Consider the following 21,121-nt stretch of genomic DNA (forward strand, 5'->3'; position numbering starts at 1 on the left):
TTTTGCACATAGATTATAAATATCTCTTTTTTGCTTCCTACATTGTCTCTGCAGCTTGCCTCTCAGGTGTAGCTTGAACCTATGAATAACTCTTGTGTATTTCCTCCTAAGTACTTTGTTATATATATATATATATATATCTGTATGTATTTATTTAATTTTGAGGAAGGTCGAAGCAAGCCCTTCCACCAACCCTTGCAGTGTGTGGCAGCCACCTGTGCTACGCGCCAGCAAGGACCAAACCCAGCTGGAGCCAGGACTGACCTGAGCATCCTCTAGGACTCAAAACCACCCAAATAAAAGTGACCAATAGGATGTGGTCGGTGCAAAGAAAATTCACTCGTACACAAAATATACCGTTGGAAGTATATGAAGTTTCAGTCTACCACAATGATTTCTATCATGTAATTCTTGGTGTTAAAGCTTGTGCAGAATCCTGCATTGGGAGCAAAGGCAGGAGGATTGGTAACGAGACTAACCCAGCGTCTCTCCAACCTCTGTCCAGTTGTTGACAGGGCATGTTTGTTACAACACAGGCTGAGTAGATATCCTCCAAACTGTGCTGTAACCACATCACTTCTCATGGCTGTAGGCGTTAGAGCAGAATTAGGCTTGCAAGTCTGATTGATGAACTGCCTAGGAGATAGCCACTGCAAAATTGTATCTGTCACAACTTTGAACTCTTTAGTAAACAGTCTCTGCTCCAGTAGTTTTGGGTTTACATACACCAATACTATGGCTATAACCTAGTACCTATAATACCTAGTACCTATAATGTGAAAGAGAAGAAGAAATATAAAAAATAACCTTTCTCTGTCTTTTCCCAATAGACAGAATGTGCCAATTTTATCAGGGTTCTTCAGCCCTACAACCGAACCCATGTTTATGTCTGCGGCACGGGAGCGTTTCACCCTCTCTGTGGATACATTGAACTTGGAACACACAAAGAGGTAATTTATTTCCTCACTGCTCTGACATATCAAGGAATAACCCCCATCTTGTTTAGCATTCATCATAGATGGGAAAATACTACACGAGTGTGTAAAAAATGAACTGACAGCAGCCTGCGTAAATAACAGGGTAAATGGTGGATTTTCCAGGTCAGACAGGAACTCGTGTTCTCACATTTGATATGTGCGTATCTTTTTTGAACAAAGCACTTTCCTCAGTAAAGCTTAATACACAAAGTTCTTCAGAATGACACTTTCATATGATTAACTAAGTGAAGAGAACATTTAACCCAGATGTCTTTCTTCATAGTAAGTCATTTCCGCACATACTTTCTCCTTACGTACACACACACACACGCAGAGTTCAAGATGACACTTGTAGGTCTATTTTTTTTAAGTATATACACCCTTGGTCAGCAGAGATGGTTTTGTATTCCTTGTGATACAGAAATTGTAAAGGGTCTCTGAGCCTGAGTCCAAGGACAGCATCTCACGACTTTGCAGATGTTTTGCAACCCTGTCACTAAGTAGTTGTTGGGTATGCTCCATCACTAGTGGCATATTCCTGAACTGAAGTTAGCTGCTGCTTGGTCTTCGTTTGCTGGTGACAAAGAAATCTCTATCTTAAGTGGTAAATCTTTGAGACTCAACCCCCACAACGGCAGCATTTTGGTGCTGTGTCAAGCAGCTACTTAGTACACAAGTCTCTTTTTAACTCCTATATGTATAACACCTTGGCTATATTTATAATGCCAGCTCTGTTCTCAGACGGTGTCGAGATGTGACCTGTCTGGCTGCTTGCCTGTGGTGCAGGCTTTCTATTCCACTATAGATATATCTTTGTCTTTTCTTTAGGTCTCAGTGAAATTCTGGAATATAAGAAATGAACTCTAATGATATATTATTAAGTGCGATAACCTGAAGTATGCACACAGTGGAGTTATTCTGACATACAGTATCAGGGGCAGATGCTCACAGGAAAGCAAAGTAAAAAAAAAAAAAAAAATAAATAAAGGTATGAATGCTTGACCAAACTGAGATCCATCATTATATTCCACAAAATCTGTGGGTGGGTTGGTTGATCACTCCGGAGGGGCTGCCTATATTACAGAAAACTGAAGTTGCCTGAAATCTGTATGGTGGTGTTCTTTCTCTAATAAACCATTAATGTTCCTGGTGTTGTTTGGTATATGCTGTGTAAGTGGTCTTGCGATGAAATAATTTTGTAGGCTTCTTTGCTTCGTTACTTTAAATATTCCAGTTGAAGCAATTGAACTTTTAGATCCTTTGTACCATGCTGATTCCTTAGCCTGAATGATCAAATACACAGCTGAATTGAAGAGAGCAGCTCTCAGCGAGAGTATAAGTAAAACTCTGTTTTACCTCAGGGTCATTAGCAAGATGCCTTATTCACTCTACCATTGCACCTTTAACTACTTCATTTGTGAAGGTTGTTTTCATCAGACATTATGAAATTATGGATTTGGTCTGATTGTTCAGTCTGGCAGCCAGTCTAGACAAGGGGTCTGTCTCAATTAGATGTGACCTATTACCTTATGAGAGGAAATAGAAGAAGAATCCCGGTATTGTATTTCCTAATCCCTTCCCTGTCCCACAGTCCTGCCTCTCCTGCATTCCTCCTGGTTGCTCAGCTGCAGTGGTAGGTTGGAGAGTGTTCAGCACTACTTGTGCCTCTTCTGATGGTGCATCTCTTCTACAACCTCTTACTGAATTAACAGCTTTGAATGGCACGAGGTATATTTTCCCTTTCCTTCTTGGATCCCAAACACCTACATTCACTGTCCTTGTCCTGCCTCTCCAGATAAATGTGGCATGGCAGGAGGGTGCTGAGGACAGACCTATTGACGTGAATTTGACAGGCAGCTGCAAATGTCTCCTGCCAGGAGTCCTGAGTGGTAATTCAAAGCACTTCTATTGCAAATCTGTTATTTCAGTGTGTCCCTCCCTTTTTTTTTTTTTTTTTTTTAATCTTTGGGTTATAAGAATGGATAATGGATGTTTCGTAATTAGCAACATCTACAGGAAGCTGTGGGATGCTTGGGAGAGCCAGGGCCTGAGATGGCTTCATGGAGGCTGTGAAACCACGCAGTGCCTTGCTGACCTTTGAAAGCTGCTGGTGGATCTGCCCAGCGGTCTGCTGGCCAGGGCCAGTGCTGTGAAAACAGAGAGGAAAACAGTGTGGGTCAGGTGACTGAAAACCACAGCAGATACTGCTTTTGAAGCAGTACAAATCCCCTACGGTATCACACAATTAAAGGGGATTAAAGTTCTGGTCTTGTTATTGCTGAAGTCACTGCCAAAACTTCTCTTGGCCGGTGAAGAAGAGGCTTGGCCCGGTTGGTGCTGTCAGCCACAGTTCTCCAAGGGATGCTCTTTTCTTTGAAAGCTTTGTCCAAAGTGAAAGCAGGAGGTTAATTCTGTGTGAATGGCTGGTAGTGTCCATTAGTTTGTCTGGGTGAAGTCTGAAATATTTGATGCTGATCTATAAAACCTTCAGTACCTTGAGTACTGCTGGACTTGGAGACAACCCCTTTTCATGTGATATAGAAAGGACCTTCTGAGCAGCTCAGGACTGCACATCTTACAAAAAATAAGAATGGGACACTAATATAGTAAAAAAAAAAAAAAAAGCTTAATTTTTAATTTAGCTTTGTGCTTGGTGTGCTCTGACCCTCTTCAGTAACCTGAGAATTTGGTTTACCTGATATCCCACAGATTTGGGAAGATTAAAAGGATTGTTGTTTGATTATTATATTTTGTTTCATATCAGCCAGGATTGCTGGAGGAAGTGGAATTTATGTTCATAGATTGGAATTGATTTTTTCTTTTCTCTTAAGGAGCTTAATTATTCAGTATCCTGGGCTTTCGTCTTTTGAGCCAAGACAGTTTAGGAGACACCTCAATGAAATTAAAAAGTTTGGTCGTTTATAATCTGATGTACGTTAAGGATGAATTAATGTGTTGTGAAGTCTGATCCTATGTGGCCATCTTTGGGCATACTTAGCTATCATTTGTATTCTTCAGTCCTCTTGCAAGGCAGAGATATCGAAATAAATAATTAAAATCACTTTACCCTTTTCAAAGTAGTTGTTTAAATCATAGAGGTGTTTTGGGTTTTTTAAACTAACTTCAAAAGCTGTGTCTCTACAGTAGACATTAAACCCACAATGATTTGATTCCTGAACACTAGTGGGATTTTCAATATCACTGTAGGTGGAAGAGTATGTTAACTGTACTTCTTTCTGTTGGCAGTCTGCCTTCTCTAACGGCAGCAGAACACTGAAGATCAGGTCTCTATACCTGCAAAGACTTCACTTTACTCCTCTGAGCAACCAATTTGCCTTCAAAAGGACTCACTGTGGTTTTCAAGTTAAGTGTTCTTTTAGGAAACTAGTGAAAGGAACAAGTAAAAGCATTCATTTTGGCAATTCCCAACAACAGTAAAGCTTCAAATTGCTGCTTATAGCAATGGAGTTGTTGATTGCCCACTGAAAACATCAGGAATAGTTTTAAAATAATGTCTTTTCTTTATCTTCCTCTATGCCCTTGTTCTGCGACCCAGGAATTAATCACACTGTATTTGGGAACTACAAGGAAGGATCTATTCTGATATCTCTTGTATCATTAGCCTTGTTAAAAATGACAAGAGAGAGCATATGCTGCTTTCATTTAAAAGGGGCTGAACTGTATCTGCCACAAACATTATTCAGCAGTCCCTGGAGAAATTTAGGAGTCAGCCAGAATCCCTTCTGGGTCTCCTGTTGCAACACACTCTATCAGCACTTTTCCAAATAGAAGCCAGTGCTTTTTAAGTACAATCCAATGTTTAATCTAAATGGAAATGAACAATGCATCATTTTTTTCTGAAAATAATGGTGTTTTTCTTAGATTTGTGTTTCACTATAGAGTAAACAGGATACATTAAAATGATAAGTGAAAAAAATCCAGAGAGAAAACAGAGGCACAGGCTGTAAATATCAATGCTGAGATGACAGTTGTGTGATCTAATACACTTCACTTCATACCTTAGCAGAACAGTCCATCTAAGTAAGTTTTTCTCTGCAGCCACACCAGGATAATGAATATGTGTTTATTCTCAGGAAACGGTATTCCGGCTGGATACTCAGAACTTGGAGTCTGGCAGGTTGAAATGCCCTTTTGATCCCCAGCAGCCATTTGCTTCAGTGATGGCAGGTAAGAAACCATCAGAGCCAGTTGCTCCCCTCAGATGTGCGATGGGCTCATAGCGCAAAGTTATGCCCTGACTGAAGCTCCTCTGGTTGTGTTTCTGATGCTGGTTTGTGCTCTTGGAGCTGAGGGAGCCTTCAGTCTGCAGACACCAAGGAACTGGAAGTGCAGCAACACAAACAGAGACATTTTGAGTGACTGCGAAGCCTTTGCCACTTGAGCAGGAAGGCGGTTTCATCCTCACCCAGTCATTTCTCCTTTAAGAAGAAAGCAAAAAAACCACAGAGACAGACAATGTTTCAAGCGCTTCTGGGCCTCTTTTTGCAATTATCAATATGTTCTGCCCTTTGAAGTCCGCTGACATCCACTATTTCCATAAATACATTTTTGAGGTTTCTATTTACTCGAGTAGCCACTTCTGAAGCTGGAAGCCCGGGAACAAGATAGCGCGATCTGCCTGCTGCGTGCATTGCAGCGCTGTGTGGTCTGACATTTGGTGCCGAGGAATGTCAGCTTGACCTCTGGATTTCAAATCACTGTAAGAGCGACTTTTGTCATGCTTTCGTTCATAGCTGTGGACAATTTTCATTTAACTTGTCCGTCAAGCGTATGAATACAAGATAAGAGTGAAGCACCATGACGTTTTCATTTACAGTCAAAGAGCAGTGGTGACAGTGCTTTGAAGTATCGGTCACTCTGCGTTATAAAAAGAATATGACTAATGTTCAGTCTTTATTCTCAGATAATAAGATAGATGATTTGTGATTCTGACCCAAGAGATGGGGCAGGACTTCCTTTATTAAAAACAATAGATTAAAGCCAGCACTTATTCTTCTCAGGGACCCCTAGTACTGTTTAATGACCGTGAAGTCTATTTTTGAAATGAGATTCTAGAAACTTTAACTTTTTTATCTTTTTTTTTTTTTAAATGCAATAGAAGCCCATGATTTATTATAGTGTTGGCTAATTTCAGTAGCACTCTAGTGCTTTGACTGCTGTATTAAATTTTGTGAAATGAAGAAGCTGCTGTGTTTCAGCTAACTAAAACATGAACTTCAGTACATAAGAATGTTCAAGCTAGATAAAATTAATGGTCAGAGTTTCTAGTATCCCTTCTCTGTCTGTGCCTGCTGTCAAGTGCTTTGCAATAATGTACAATGGGCATTGTAAAGAGTTATAGGCCTGGCCAGAGAATGCGTTCTTGGTCTATCTTTTGGTGACTACTTTGTTCCCAAGAATACTAGAAGAGCAGAAGAGCTCATGGGTAAGATACTGCACTGGGATGCAGTTCCATCTCTGCCACTGATGAGAGCTGCAATCTTTGGCATGTGACTTCTCTCTGCCTAGTTTTATTTACCTACTAAATGGCCATAAATATTAATTGTATCCTTCAGAAAGCACTTTGAAAACAGTTATGAGCTAAATAAAGTTTCATTATATTTTCATTCATATATGTAGGTTAATAAAACTGTGTAATTTTAACTCTTTGTAAAAATGTGTAATTTGAACTCTTCATAAAAATGTATAATCTCTCTTTGAATTCCACACATCATTTCACCTCAAATAAATTCCACAGACAAATTTGAAAAGCTAGTCTTTTTGACTGAAAAACCACCTGCTCATCATCCGTCTTCTATTACAAATTACTACTCACTAAAACTGTTCTGGATATAACTGGAACTTGGAATGAGAGATATCAAAAAGTGAGAGAAGTGCTGAAAACGCCTTGTCAGCAGAGCCTAAGCAAGGATGGAGAATTTCTGTTGGCCCTTCAGATTTATTGATCACTGAGTGCCTGTCAGTTAGCAAACACCAATTACCCTGCCCATTCCTCATTATGACAAATACCTTTCAGAATGCACTATTGTTTCTTTACAAAGTCGACATGCTGTCTGAAAGATGTGTTTTCCAATACTGTCATGGAAATAATACCTAAGTAACAATAATAATGAGGTAAAAAGAAAGCTGATAGATCTTTTTTGGCAAATAAAGTGCTTGTGGATTGTGGGTTGTGGTTTTGTTTTTCTTTTCTTTTTTCCCTTTGATGTTATTTTTTTAAGTCATTTACATCTTTTGCAAATGAAAACACAAACATCTATGTTGAATGGTATTTATTCTGCATTCACTCTCAACAAAGAACTTCTTTCTAAAAGATCTTGTGAAATGTTCCTACCCAGAGTATCAGAAAACCTGGAGAAGGAATTCCTAGAAGGGGGTTTTTATGTGTCATATAGATTTTTATATGATTATTGTTTATGAATGTTAACCTTTTTTTATTTTTACAAACTCCAAGGATTTATTGTTGTAAGTCTTTAAACAAAAAGCAAACTCCTCCAACCAATAAAGCTATCTTGTTATTTTGCCAAAAAAAAAAAAAAAAAAATTGTAAAATGCACTATGTGGTAAAAAAAAATCACAGTGTTACTGTTTCTTTGCTTCTTTTTAGAAAAGTACTGTGATCTGAAGGAAAAGAGAAAATATTGTGCAATTCTTAAGGTTCTGAAGTTTTACTTTGCACATAGAGCTGGCAAAAGACTAAATAGTAACTGCAATTGCAGCAAGCACACTGTACTGCATTATAGATATAGTTTCCTTGTGAGACAAATTCTAACTGCTTTATTCAAGCAAGATGTCTCATTTATTTTAGTGGGACCACTCGCTATGTTAAAATGATCATGATTGGGTCTGTAGCCATATTCCTACCATTAACGCATTACGTAGTTGAGAAGAATTCCCATAGTACCTAAATTCCTCTTTGTGAATGAAGTGTTGGATTGAGATCCCTGTGCCAGGAAAGGACCAAGCTGTGAAGTTCCCATAGTGAGGCATCCATCATGTTCAGTAGCTCAAGCCCAGGAGCAGCAAAACCGTTGGAGCTGTGGCAAGTCTGGGACACAAGAGCTATTAAAGCTTGAATGGATAGGTGGTTGTGTCACTGCCACAGCCCCCAGGTCCATGGTCAGTGCTCATAAGACAAGATGGTCAGTTCAAATATACCTGTATACCCTTAAGGGCCCAGCACGCATTAAAGCCTGGAAAATTTACTTTTCTGAGTGCCTAAAAGGTTTGAAAATTTGACTTGGACTCCTTCAGTTCTCAGACATATAATTACAAATATTACGTCTATTTAAATGTAAGTAGCTTCACAGAATCCCAAATCCCATTAAAATATAAGTCAATAATACTTTAAAATATTAAATTACTTTATAGGCCAATTAAATGCAGGTGTTATTCCCTCAACAAAACACAAATAGTTTGAATTTTGTTTACTCCACAGCTGTAGAAACCCTATCTCTTTTTTCATTTGCAGATGAATATCTTTATGCTGGAACAGCTTCTGATTTCCTTGGCAAAGACACTGCTCTAACACGTTCTCTGGGCCCTTCTCACGACCACCATTACATCAGAACTGACATTTCTGAACATTACTGGCTTACTGGTAAGATCCTAAACATATGCTGTTGTCATTTGCATTGTCCCTTCCTCTCTGAAGTTAATAAGCCCTTTCTTATATAAATATATGTCCAGTTACTATAAATATAGATATTCTATCATGGTATCTTTGGATTACATAAGCTTTTTTAAAAAAAGCTAAGTGGAACAAAAATGTACATGAGAAAAGACACAGAGGTGAAAATGCTAATTAAGGAAAGACTAGGGGCGTAAAGCCTAATCATTCTTCCCGTCTTTGATCTGTACATCTCTATATAGTCCTGTAATTGGAATAATATCATGACTTAAACGCTTTTATTTCCAGCCTTGTTGGAACATTTTTTTAAGCCCTTTTTTCCGATCACTTGTTAAAAGCTCTTCCCTACAGCATGTTGAAATGACAGACTAGAAATTCCGTGTTTTTAGGTAGGAGGTCTTTTTTTTTTCTTTTCCTATTTTTGAGGGGGAAAAATACCCTTTGTTGCTGTGAGGATCATTTTAAAACCACTAAGGGCACCCTAAAATAGCTTCCCAAGGAAAACACTGCTTTTTCCTGCCTGTTAAAAAACATTCTGAGCTAGTGAACCCTCTAAAAAACTGACTGCGTTTACACCCAGCCAGTCTCAAACCACACACAGAGTAACATGGAAAACTTCGCTCACAACCTAACCCTGCTCAATTAAAGCATCCCCCTTTTAGCCGTCAACTGTCTTTAAAGATGTGGCAACGCTGGCCTTGATTCAAGATGCCTGTGTAGCTATTATGGGTGCATTGTAAAGCCAGGGCCTGCTGACCACAGGGTTAAGTTGCCTTCCCAGCAGAGACTTCTGAAAGGGATAATTTTGCCTCTTAACTCTTTGAGACCTCAGTCAGAGGAAGTGTTCTTTTTCTATTTTTTTTTTTTCCTATTCCTCTCCCTTCTTCTAAGCTGTCCCTTGCGTTTCTGTCTAGATATAACTCCATAACTTCAAGATTTCTGCTGGGAGATGAGGAGGAAAGGAGAGGACACTTAAAGTCATTTTACCTTTCCAAATAGGAATGGTCCTTTGGCCAGATAGAAAAATCTCACACCTGATTTTGCTGACCTAACCCCACTTTCATCTCCTGTGTTCAAAACCTTTATTGTCCCACCTTTCCTATCACATTTCTCTATTTCTACACATCCCTTGTGCAACGTAGACCAGAAATGGGCTGTAAGCAACAGGGACTAGGATGGGTCCTTCCAGCAGGCAACTGCTCTAATGGCAACTACCTGTGAAACTGAATATCCAGTTTTATCACCGGCAGCCTGCTGGTGCTCAGCATGGAAAGATGGCTGGGGTAGCTGCTTTCCTAAGGGATGATATAATATCCTAACAAGAAAGATTTACTGCAGTCTGGTCCTGAGGAGCATCTGGTGTTTTCATTAGTATACGTTCACCTTGATGAGCATTACAGGGTTCAGTTCTCAGCCCAAAAGAACTTACAGTTTAAACATCCAGTTCCAAACATTTATTTGTGCTACTAATGTTTCTTCATGAACAGTTTAAGGCAAGGGAACGGTATAAGAACACAGGATTAACTAAAGGTTTGAGAACAGTTGATGTATTTTAGTTTGGAGGCTGGCGTAGAAGTGTCTGCCTTTCTTTTTTTTTAGACATCTTTTTTATTCTGTTTTCACTTAGAGCATCTTTATTTGTGAAAGTTTTCTACAGAGAATAATTTATTAATATGTCTAGGTTTGAAAAAGTGGTTTAGTGTGCTAGACTGCGACATGAAAATTACCCCACACTATATAAACACTGAAGACCCCATATATTCTCCAGGTTTGCCTTGTTTCCAGCCATATAAAAATCTACAGCCATATTCCGTGTAAGACTTCTCATACACAATCCATGCAGTGTTATACTAAGAGGCATAGATATAAGCTAGGTGCTTTTAATATTTTGAAACAGTCCTTTTAAGGCTGGAGAAAAGTTTGAGTGCAATTCTAAATGATGGGATCATTTCTGCAAGAAGCCACAGAGTAGCAAATGTATTTCTAGTTTATTGTGTAATGTTACCAATTGCATACATTTGTGCTTTCAGCTGGTATTGGTATAAAAAAAAGATTTACTTAATTTCAGGTTTAAAACTCCCATCCCATACAAATCCCCTCTTCCCTAAATCTACCACCCATTTACCAAGCATGTGTTAGACCTCCAGGAAAGGTTGTACATACTTGAGTAATTGTACAATTAGAAATAAATTATTTCCAGGCATGACTCATGTTTTACTTAGGATAAGCATAAAATGTATAACTTGTTTTTTTTCCAGGGGGCTGAGGAAGTTTTGCTATAACACACCTTAATATTTTTAAAATTTAGTCTTATTCTCTTTCTGGAAACAGGATTATCCTTTCCTGGGAGAAGAGAGGGAAAGACAAAGCATAAGGGAAAAATGCGTAGGATACCTTCCAGTTCCTTGCAGGGCGTCTCTATCTTGACTAATTAAGACATGTCTTAATCTCAGTGACTGAATAGCAGCTCCACAAAGGAGAAAGGGAGGAAGGCAGCTAATCTTTCCCATGACTCACGCTTGCACAGGCTCATACTCCTGCACGCGGCAGCACTGAACACAAACGGGATGCTGCCTCTGCTCAGACTTCAGCCCTTCTCCTGCAGAGCTGAAGAATCAGATGCTACCATAGCCATTGACCGGAGCTGCCTCACCCCTGGCCATGGCCATGGCTAAGGATGAGACATGTGGAGCTGCTGGCCCCGCTCCTGATGGCAAAGCTGCCCGCTGGAACCAAGTCTACTCTGCTCCAGCCCAGTGGGCAGAGGAGGTTGTCCTGTGATGGGATACCCAAGCCCCATATACAGGCATGAAATAAACAGCTGCACATTCCTCCCTCGTTTATAGGAAGCTACAGGCATAATTGGAATGAATGCTTCCCTGAATCACATTCATCTTTCTTTTTTTTTTTTTTTTCTTCATTGCAATTTAGTTGTCTTTGCCAGGGCAAAGACTCACAGGCAGTGACTTCTTTATATCCTGCAAACTTTGGGTGGGATTCAGCTCACTTAGCTTTAGAAGGCAAAAGTTAGCATCCTGTCTGAGCTCGGTCGTTATGCTTCTCTCTGCCTGTAATTTACGGAGAGAGGTGACACTTCCAGAGGGTGACTCACCCCACCTATTGTAGGAATCTGTCTTAAAATAGGATTATTCATTGTGATTTTCTTACTTCTCTCCCTCCCTGAGAGAGGACCTGCATGAGCTTGACTTCTAGGTGCTTAAAGGCAAATATGAGCACTGTCCTTTGCATTTTATCATGCCCCATATTTCTTTCTGGCAGCCCAGCTGCAAAGATCTTCTGCCTCTCACAGTTTTGGGTTACTTTTTCATTTATTCATGTTCTGGGATTTGCTACTCCTTTGCTGTCCTCTTTTTTCTGAGCCTTATGAATCTTACTTCTCTGTAGGTCTTATTAAGCCATGCGTGGTTGTACTCTCTGAAACTACTGCTGGTGTTAAAAGGCTGTGATAGCCAGCAGGTAACTAACAGCAAACACGACCACTCCAGCAAACCCATCAGTGAAGGACAAGGTGTAACACCTCTTCCCACTAGGCCACAAGAGCATGTTTCAAAAAGCACGTGCAACACCTGAATTTATTGTACTGTCTATTGTCTAAGATCAGGATGCCTTTAGCCCCTTTCTACATCCATTCTAGCCATGAAAGTAGTATATGGGAAAACCTTCTATTGAAGCAATTAGGGGAGATGTCTGTGTGTATGGGAAAACAAACACTGGTTTAAAATCATCATCATATAACTTGATTCCCATGCAAATAATCCAAAAAACTAATTCACAGTAGGTTTAAACACACTTTTCTATGTTGTATGGATGGTTTGGAAAAGATGAGACAAAGATCTCATTTGCAGAATGTAATGTGCTTTTCAGATCATGTTTAATTGTTTTCAGTCTCTTTATCTTCATATCTTTTACAGTGTATTTTTGTTTGGAATTAACTTTCAATTTCAGTGTTTTCCATTGTGATTTAAAATCATTAAATATTTGTGTTCCTTTAATTTGTTAGAGATTCTTCTAAATGCGTTCCAGGAATTGGTATTGAGACGTTTGTTTTTGCATTTGGCTTGCCAAGTAAAGCAATGAAATTTAATTTTAAAACCCCATATATTTAGAGTTTTCTTCTGTGAATGCTGATTGAAAAAAAAAAAAATCTATGTGAAATTCAAATGAATGCTATAGAAGTATTTCACAGGTTTTCCTATTAAATGACGGTTTAGCTAACGACATATTTAAGAAACCGTACTGGAAGCATATTTATGTATTTATTCACGCCTAGAGATCTAATCTTTGAAGTAGCCTTACAGACTCTGAGGGGTAATTGAATATTTCTTTAGACTCATTTTGAAATCCTAACTTAAATTTATAGGGCTTGATGCCTGCATCATTTCATTTTTCTACTGATGCCATTCTCTAGTGTCAGAAAGGTTTAAAATGGAAGCAGCACTGTGGCTATTTTGACCCATAAATTTACCCATAAATTTACTCTTCTGTCACGAAGGTGCACATTCAGCACTTAACACATCCCATTTTGCCTCGAGCCTTCTACTGTGAACTCTGGAATCAAGGACCCTCTTTTTGTTCTGTGTGTACTATAGAGTTCATGGTGAAAATTCCTTGAGGCTAATGTAAAGTAACAATTAGAAAGGACAAAGGCATGATGATACAGTAAAAGCCGATAATAGTATTCCCCACATATCGCCAGGGTGCTCTGTTTGCTCTGCCACTTTACGCCATCCTTCCATTGCTTTCTACTGCAGCCTGTCTGCTTATGGGGACAAAGACTGTGTATTTTATTGCTGAAAGAATGTGTTTTAGAGTCAAGGGTCTCTTTGCACTGTATTTGTTTAACCACTTCTGTTTAAAGAAAAACATCATTGATCCAAGTGCCCTCAAAAGAGCTCATCTATTGTAGCGCATTGGGGAATATCTTAAAAATCACTTCCCCATGTATCTGGTTCACCTTTGCGAGAAAGTTGTTGCCTGCTCTGCTGCAGACAGTGTTCCCTGGAACTCCTTTAAATTCTGATTTTAGTGCAAAATTTAAAAGAAAACAAAACCAATACAGTCAAAAAAAAAAAAGAAGAAAAAACAACAACCAAACAAATGAACAAAATAACCCACCACAATTGGCGAGCAGGTAGAGCAGGACAGCAGATCATGAACAAGAGAGCCAAGGAACACAGTGAAGAACATGTATTCAATTCTTAGCCCAATCAGGCAGAGACAGTCAAGCTTGCTTTGGAAAAGACCAGAAGTAGTAAAACTGCTCAGCATGTCAAGGCAAGGCATGTTGTAGCACTCCTAGGAAAAAGCAAATTTAAATAACCCAAACAGCTACACTGTTATAGCTAATGTTTTCATGCACAACAAGGAACAGCGTCCTTAAGATTGACCAGTCAGTTGTGGAGTTTAGCCTGCTAACTTGGGCACGCCAGCATGGCACCGTGTTGGATTTGGTAGATCTAGTCAGTAAGATTGTTATAGCACAGATATGTAGAAAACTTTTAACTTGGGAAAGCTATCATTTATATTGATTTTTGCAAGCTTTCTGTAGTAAGCAGTAGTGTATTTCTGTACTCATAACTGCTGCAATGTGTAATTAAATTAATTTAAATTCTACTGTGTGATTTGGGAAATTCTACTTAGCTAAATATTGGTGACAAAAGCAGTAAGGCAGATTTTTGTAGGCAATACTTTGTACTAAAACTCATCCTACTTTCAAAGAGAGAGTGATAACCAATGCTGTATATTTATGCAAGTGGCAGTAAAATATATACACAAAAACATCACACTACAAGTAAATACTTCAGAATCAATGGCGGATTTTGCTCAGAGCTAGTAAGAAACTTGATACTATGTGTCTATACAGTGATATTAATTTATTGGCAGATGCACAACAAATGCAGATATTGAAACAGAAATTTAGTATCAAGTATAAGACTTTTCTTCACAATTTAAATCTTTTTTTGGGGGGAACTTCTAGGAGCAAAATTCATTGGAACATTTCCCATCCCGGACACCTATAATCCAGATGATGACAAAATCTACTTCTTTTTCCGAGAAATATCACAAGATAGTGGCACATCTGACAAGACAATCCTTTCCCGAGTTGGGAGAGTTTGTAAGGTGAGAAGTCTATCTTTTTACTTTATAAAAAAAGGTTTGTTTATCTGAGAAATCTGTTTTTCCCATTAGGTGAGAAGGAAATAGTTTTATTACCCAATGAGCCATTGTAGTATTTTTTCTGAACATAGATTACTAACGTAGTCTGAAGTTTACTTGTCTGAAAAATAGACTTGATATGGAATGTGTACCACTTCTAGAAAAGCTAATATGCTTATAAAGGGTAATCCCACGTGTAAATGGCAATGTATAGACCTTCAGTTATACACCAGTGACCTACTTTGTTTCATAAGCTTTCAGTGAAAATTGACTTGTCGAAGTTTACACAGTGGCAAGGTATTTGGGTTTTTGTGGAAAGTGCCCAGTGAATGGAGGAATATACAAATCCATCCTTTCAACCTAGCTCGGTACCTCATTCCCAGGCATTACTGAGAGCTGGGGTCAGTCATTTGTTTCTGCACATTCCTGATAATCAGTTGGGGTGAGGGAGGCTAAAAAATGTCTACAATATCTGAGCTACACCCACATCTGCCTGGAGGCTTCCTCCTCTGGGAAGAAGTGCAGTCCTTGACCTGTTGACCAAGAGGACCCAGGTCCTGGGTCTGCTGCAGTGCAAAAAGTTTCATTTGGTTAGTGCCTGACCTCCTTTAAATGATTACTCCCTTTACTTTCTCTTTCACTACACTTGGTTTTGACCCTCATGAAAGATTTCTGCCCTTACGGTATCCACACTGCAGACCTGGATTTTCATGAGCTGCACTCTTTTGAAGAAGCATCTCTGTCAAGGACAGAAGCCTCCTCAAACAATAATGAGAAGATAAACTAATTCCTGCATATGAAGACAGCAGTCAGTATAGAGTTTGCTGTTTAGCAGACTAATGGTTTTGCTAATATCTTCTTCCCACTACAACAGAAGGATCTGTTGATTTATGTGTCAAACTTTCTATCCACTCCTTTGTCCCACAGCAGTGTAGTAACAGAAGCAGTGTAGGTGCTCCCATCCCTTCCTTAAGTCTTCAGTGAATCCAAGTACCCAGGAATGACTGGAACAAGACAGGAAAATGGGACTTTAAAGTTGTCATCTTATTAGTAAATATAGGCTTTGAACAAATGTTTATCTAGAGATGAACTAGATATCAACACCACCACCACAGCAATCATAAAAATAGGTACATTTCTGTGGTATTTTGTTCAGGTGTCTTTGTTTATTTGCATTTTCTGAGCAATGTGACTCTGCTGGCAGTGAAAATGATCTTCTTAAGAAGCTTGAAAATTAGTAAACAAACAAAAGAGTATATGATTTGCAGTAAGGTGTGTCTAACAGAAGAGCACCCAGAACATTTACCAGACATACACTGAAAAAAGAAAGAGTGGACACGTTTATGAATAACTAAATCTAGACTGTTGTGCAGCCCAGCAAACTCCTAACAATCAAGATTTCAGTGACCACAGCCATTTCACTCTTCTGTCCTTGACCTAAAATGTTAAGGAAACAAAAACTCATTCATAAATCAGTTCTCTAGCAGGTTTTTTAGCCAGACGAAAGAATGGATAATCTTTAGTTGGGTATTTCACAGCACGGTGATTAATGGCAGAATGGAAACGCAAACATATATGATTTGCTGCTAGACATGACATTTGCTGATTATGAGAAAGCACTTAATGCATTTGGAGAAATTGGTAGGCAACATTTTCAAGCCGAGGCACATGAGAGATTATAGTAAACTAAGATATATTAGCTAGAGATCACGAGCATCCTTTACCTAGAGAAAAAAGCAGATAAGATATCATAATAAAAGCAAAAGCATTGTAAGGAAATCCTAATGACCATGTGTAATCGTATCTCAAAATTGACTGAATTTGTAATCATGTTAATGGGAAGAAGATGTCTTGAATTTTATTTTTAATAGTCAAAGCAAAACAATGGAAAATTTTAAGTAAGGTGATTATTATTAATGATAATTTTGCACTGTCTTCTTTATTTACTGAGCACTTCCTAGTAGATACAGAATTCTTTTGAAAGTTCAGTCCTGGTTTTTTGTACATTTGTCTTAATTACCTGTAAATAAAAAAACCCCAAACAAACAAACCACAACTATAACACAAATTATCATAACGAAAATAAAGTTATTATGGATATATAATATAAATTAAAATATGCATATAGACTCCTCTGTTTAAGGACTAAGATCCTCTGGATCTGTGCTCTGACGTGAAACATCTGTTGTGCTTAATTCTACAATACGTGATCAATGTTTTTAGTTGCAACAATTGATAACATAACCATTTCTGTTTGCACTGTCTCATTAATGTGACCTGTACTGCACAAAGTCGAGCCTTTGCCTTCTTTCCCTAGCAAACAGAGAATAATAGTGAATGGGAGGAGCCCAACAATTTTTGAAATCTTTTGCTTGGTGTAGACCCAGTTTTTTTCTACTCTCCACCGCACTGTGCCTTAGGGCTCCTGTACATTTATGCCAGAGACACATGCTGAAATTAGAATAGACTGTTTTTAATAAGGAGGTTAGTCAATGCAGCCTATTCTTTGGCTAATTTTCAATGGCTCAACAATATGGTCTAACCCTTAGGGAAAATTTTCTCTGGAAAGCATTCTCTTTTCCCAGCTACTTTCAGACCCAGAAGATTACAATGCTCTTGCTGGCAGCTCCTCGCCCAAAGTCAAACAGCTGTCACTTGTCTTGTTCGTAAGACCATTCTTACCATCTCGAAGCATGCATTGTAATAACGTAGCCACCGTAGCACTAAATAACACTAATTTAGATTTACGTCATCTGCATTCTGTATATCATTAGGGGTTATCAGTATGAATTGGGAGGAAGTGCTGTCAACAGTCACTTTCAGAACCGGTTGTGTAATTTATCATGGCAAACAGTATTTCCTATTTTTGGGTTGAGGGAGGCAAAAAAAGTATCATTTGCCTATCCATAATATCTGATAGTACTTACAGTGTGTTCCTACTTACATAAGTGTAATCTGTTGGATTTTTCACTTTCTTTTCAAGCAAGGTCATAAATAAAAAGAAAAAAAAATACTACTATCAAAGATTAGCCAGCAACATTTATTTGTTTTTAAAAACACACACAGATACACATAGGTATATTACATACACACATCTGAACCTAAGAGCATGAACCAGTGTATTTCTATCTCTGGAAATGCAGGCATAAGTTTTTATAGTTACGTTGTCTTCAAGCCCATATTACTGAACCAGTTTGCATCAGTTAAAGACATGACGGAGTCATGACACACTGAGACAGATTTTGTAAAAAAGAAATGCAGCATCCATGCACTGTGCCCTCTGCAGTCAAATAACAAGTCAGCTACATTTTTATATACATATCCACCACTAAATGATGATAGAATTGTAATTCTATTTAAGGACAAGCTCACGTATGCACAAATATAGCCCTAGAAAATACTTAGCTTTCCCTCCTATTTTCTTCACTCAAATAAAGTCAGGAGTGAAAAATCTAACTTACAAGAGTCCACAGAAAGGTTTTGGACAGAGAGGAAGGCTGCTGGAGTTTTGTTTGTTTGTTTTCTATATAGAAACACATTTTTTCATAGTTACGACCTCATTCTATTGGAATGGAGTGGAAATTAGCCAAAAGCAGTAGTGTCTCTGGTGCAGTATGAAAATCCTGTTTATTATTACAGCGGTTTGCGTTTGCTGTGTTACAAGCTTCTCTTTAACAGTTTTGGTGATGTATTGCAAAAGTTATGGTGTGCTGTCTTAGAGACTGATTTCCAAGATTTCAACTGCCAAGAAATCAGACTTTGGGCCCTGTTGCTTTCCCATATTTCCCAAAGTGTTCAGTATCCAGAAGCGGCCTTTGTTCTAGTGGGAACAATTGAGGTCTTTCTCTTTTTATTTTGGTATGCCATTCCACCCTCATTTATACCACGCTGTACCTGGGGACGAGAATATAGCAATTAGGCACAGCCCTCTTGGTTAAACTGTACTTTCTAAACACAGTGGAATGTAATCATTTTAAGAGCTCCTGAGTCGAGAGCCCAGGACACACCCTGCATTCCACCTTTAGGTAATGTGATTTATTTCCAAAGCCATGAACACGAGCAGAGTTCAAGTCTATGACCTTGCCTCCTGTCTCGTGCTTTAAGGCAATTTGTATTCCCGGAATGGCAGGAGGGAGCTATTGCTCTGCAACTCCGACTCCAGGGTCTCTGGTGGGCTCTGCCATGGGCTTGTGTGTAAAAGTTAGGAGGTGTTTTTCTTGTCCTGGAAATAGTCTAGCCATGGCTTTACTGTGGCTAGGGATAACTGGGTCATTAACATTCTTTGTATTTCTATATTGTGTAATGCATCACTCTGTAGATAATTGATCTATCTCCAAAACCATTTGAGTTGTCCACATAGCATAATGCTTTACCATTCAGCCGTACTAGCTTCAGTCCCGGAAGCGAAATAGCCATGTTAACATGTTCTCAGCAGGGCTAATTAGTCTGGGCTCAGAGCCATGCTCGTGCAGCTATCCTGCTTCCAGTACTGGAGGCAACTCATTCCAGACAAGATTTAACTTACTGCATATTACATGCTTACATACTTTCTTTGTCACCATAATATTGCCTAGCCACAATGTTAACCATGGGTAATGACTTCTTTGTTGCTTCTTTTTTATTTTTTCTTTTTCTTTTTTTTTTATTAATTTCTCAATGATAATGATTAAAAATACTTCTAAAATGTCGTCCCGAGAAAAACTTTGGCCCTCGTTTGACTGTTGAATATCTTTGCAGCAGTGGCTTTTTCAGCAGCCAACTCCTTTTGGACATCCAAATTTGATATTTGAACATTATTTGCCATTTGAAAGTTTTCAAATTATATAGAAAAACAGATGCTCATCAAGATGATTTCATTTTAAGGGCTGGTATGTTGGAGACAGGCCAGTTCCTTATAGTATCTCCTTCTAGCTATGATGAATTAAGAGATAAAACATCAGGCTTTGTCAGGCCTTTTGGTCCAACTTTCCTTATTGGCAAGTGTACAGGCGTGAGTATAGGAAGTTTTGTATATTTTTGTCCCTCATGGATGTGTTTCAACAATGTAATTGGTGTCTTTTTGAGGAGGGAAATCATGATTTGCAGATGAAGCAGAAATATGTAAGTTATGCTTCTATATAAAGAGGTGTGACTGAATTTTACTGAACCTCGGGGAAAATGAAAAAGAAATCAGTGTCAAGATAGAGCTTTGAAAACTGGATTATGGAAATGCAGCTGCACAACCTCTGGAAATCATCCTAGTTGCCAGAGAGACTCATTGCAGAAGACACTGTTGGTAACCCACTGATTTGGAAGTGGGAAGGCTGCAGTTAATTGGAATGGATTTCCTATGTCTAATCCAAAGACCCTGACTTCAGAGTGCTTTGATTCAGATGTTCAAATATCTCTAAGTGTACAAAAAATGATTTTGTGATTTGGGGAATTTTCTGATGTGATAAAATTAGCTTCCTGGGTTTTTCCTGTCAGCACATATAATATGAAACTGTACCACTGTTTACAGTGCAGGCTTTGCTGTTATCGATTGACAATTGAGTACATTGTCATAAACACAGATGTTTCAGGATGATAAATTCTAAAAGACTCTGTAAAATGTTGACCTACCTTTGTTTTTTGGTCTCATGCTTTTCCAGCTCTCAAATTGCGATTGTCCGTACTCTAGGCAAGCTGTCCCACATAAGTGACTTTAGGCACTTGTATGTATTCAAACAATTAAAGTAATTATCAGGCATTCAGTTCAATCAATAAAGGCAAATGGCTATTTTTTAGAGGAAGGCTCCTTCCATCTTCAACCCAAATCACTCTTTGAAGGATGTATTTTCCACTGACTATAAAGGGAGCTATTAATATTTGACATTAATTGCATGATCCATCTAGTCACTTGACTTGCCTGTAGCTTCATGATCAAGAATGTTATATCTCATAACCTGAAGGTTTTGTTCTGTGAGGGTTTTTTTATTTCTTTCTTTGTTTGTTTGGGGTTTTTTTTCTCTCTCTTTTATTATATGAACGTATTTATATCATATAATTTATATTAAGCATATATGAAAGTTTAGGTGAGTCACAGGTAAAGACAAGTCAAACAAACTGGAACAAACCAGGAACAGATTATACTCAAAACTTAAGGTAGATTTTCCTGCAAATTCCTGAAGATATTCTATTACTTCAGCCATCACCTTTTGCTCACTTCAAATTTCTGTTGAAGTTGGAGTGAACAGCCTAATGATGGATGTAACAGAGTGCATCTGCTTTGTGGCAGCCTTTGAACAGATTTGGGGAATGTTCTTAATACTTGCAAACCTGATGGAGGTAATCTTAG

At 38.5% G+C, this 21,121-nt stretch overlaps 1 protein-coding gene across 2 annotated transcripts in view; it reads left to right on the forward strand.

Moving 5' to 3' along the window:
* SEMA3D (semaphorin 3D) overlaps positions 1-21,121 on the forward strand; it is a 142,291-nt gene that overhangs the window by 74,803 nt on the left and 46,367 nt on the right. For both annotated transcript variants that reach the window (XM_065628540.1, XM_065628530.1), the window contains exons 5-8: positions 831-950; positions 5,072-5,165; positions 8,470-8,598; positions 14,627-14,769. In XM_065628540.1, the coding sequence (XP_065484612.1) occupies positions 831-950; positions 5,072-5,165; positions 8,470-8,598; positions 14,627-14,769 (486 nt within the window). The remainder of the gene's footprint in view (positions 1-830; positions 951-5,071; positions 5,166-8,469; positions 8,599-14,626; positions 14,770-21,121) is intronic.

Source organism: Caloenas nicobarica, chromosome 1 (genome assembly GCF_036013445.1).
Source record: "Caloenas nicobarica isolate bCalNic1 chromosome 1, bCalNic1.hap1, whole genome shotgun sequence".
NCBI lineage: Eukaryota > Metazoa > Chordata > Aves > Columbiformes > Columbidae > Caloenas > Caloenas nicobarica.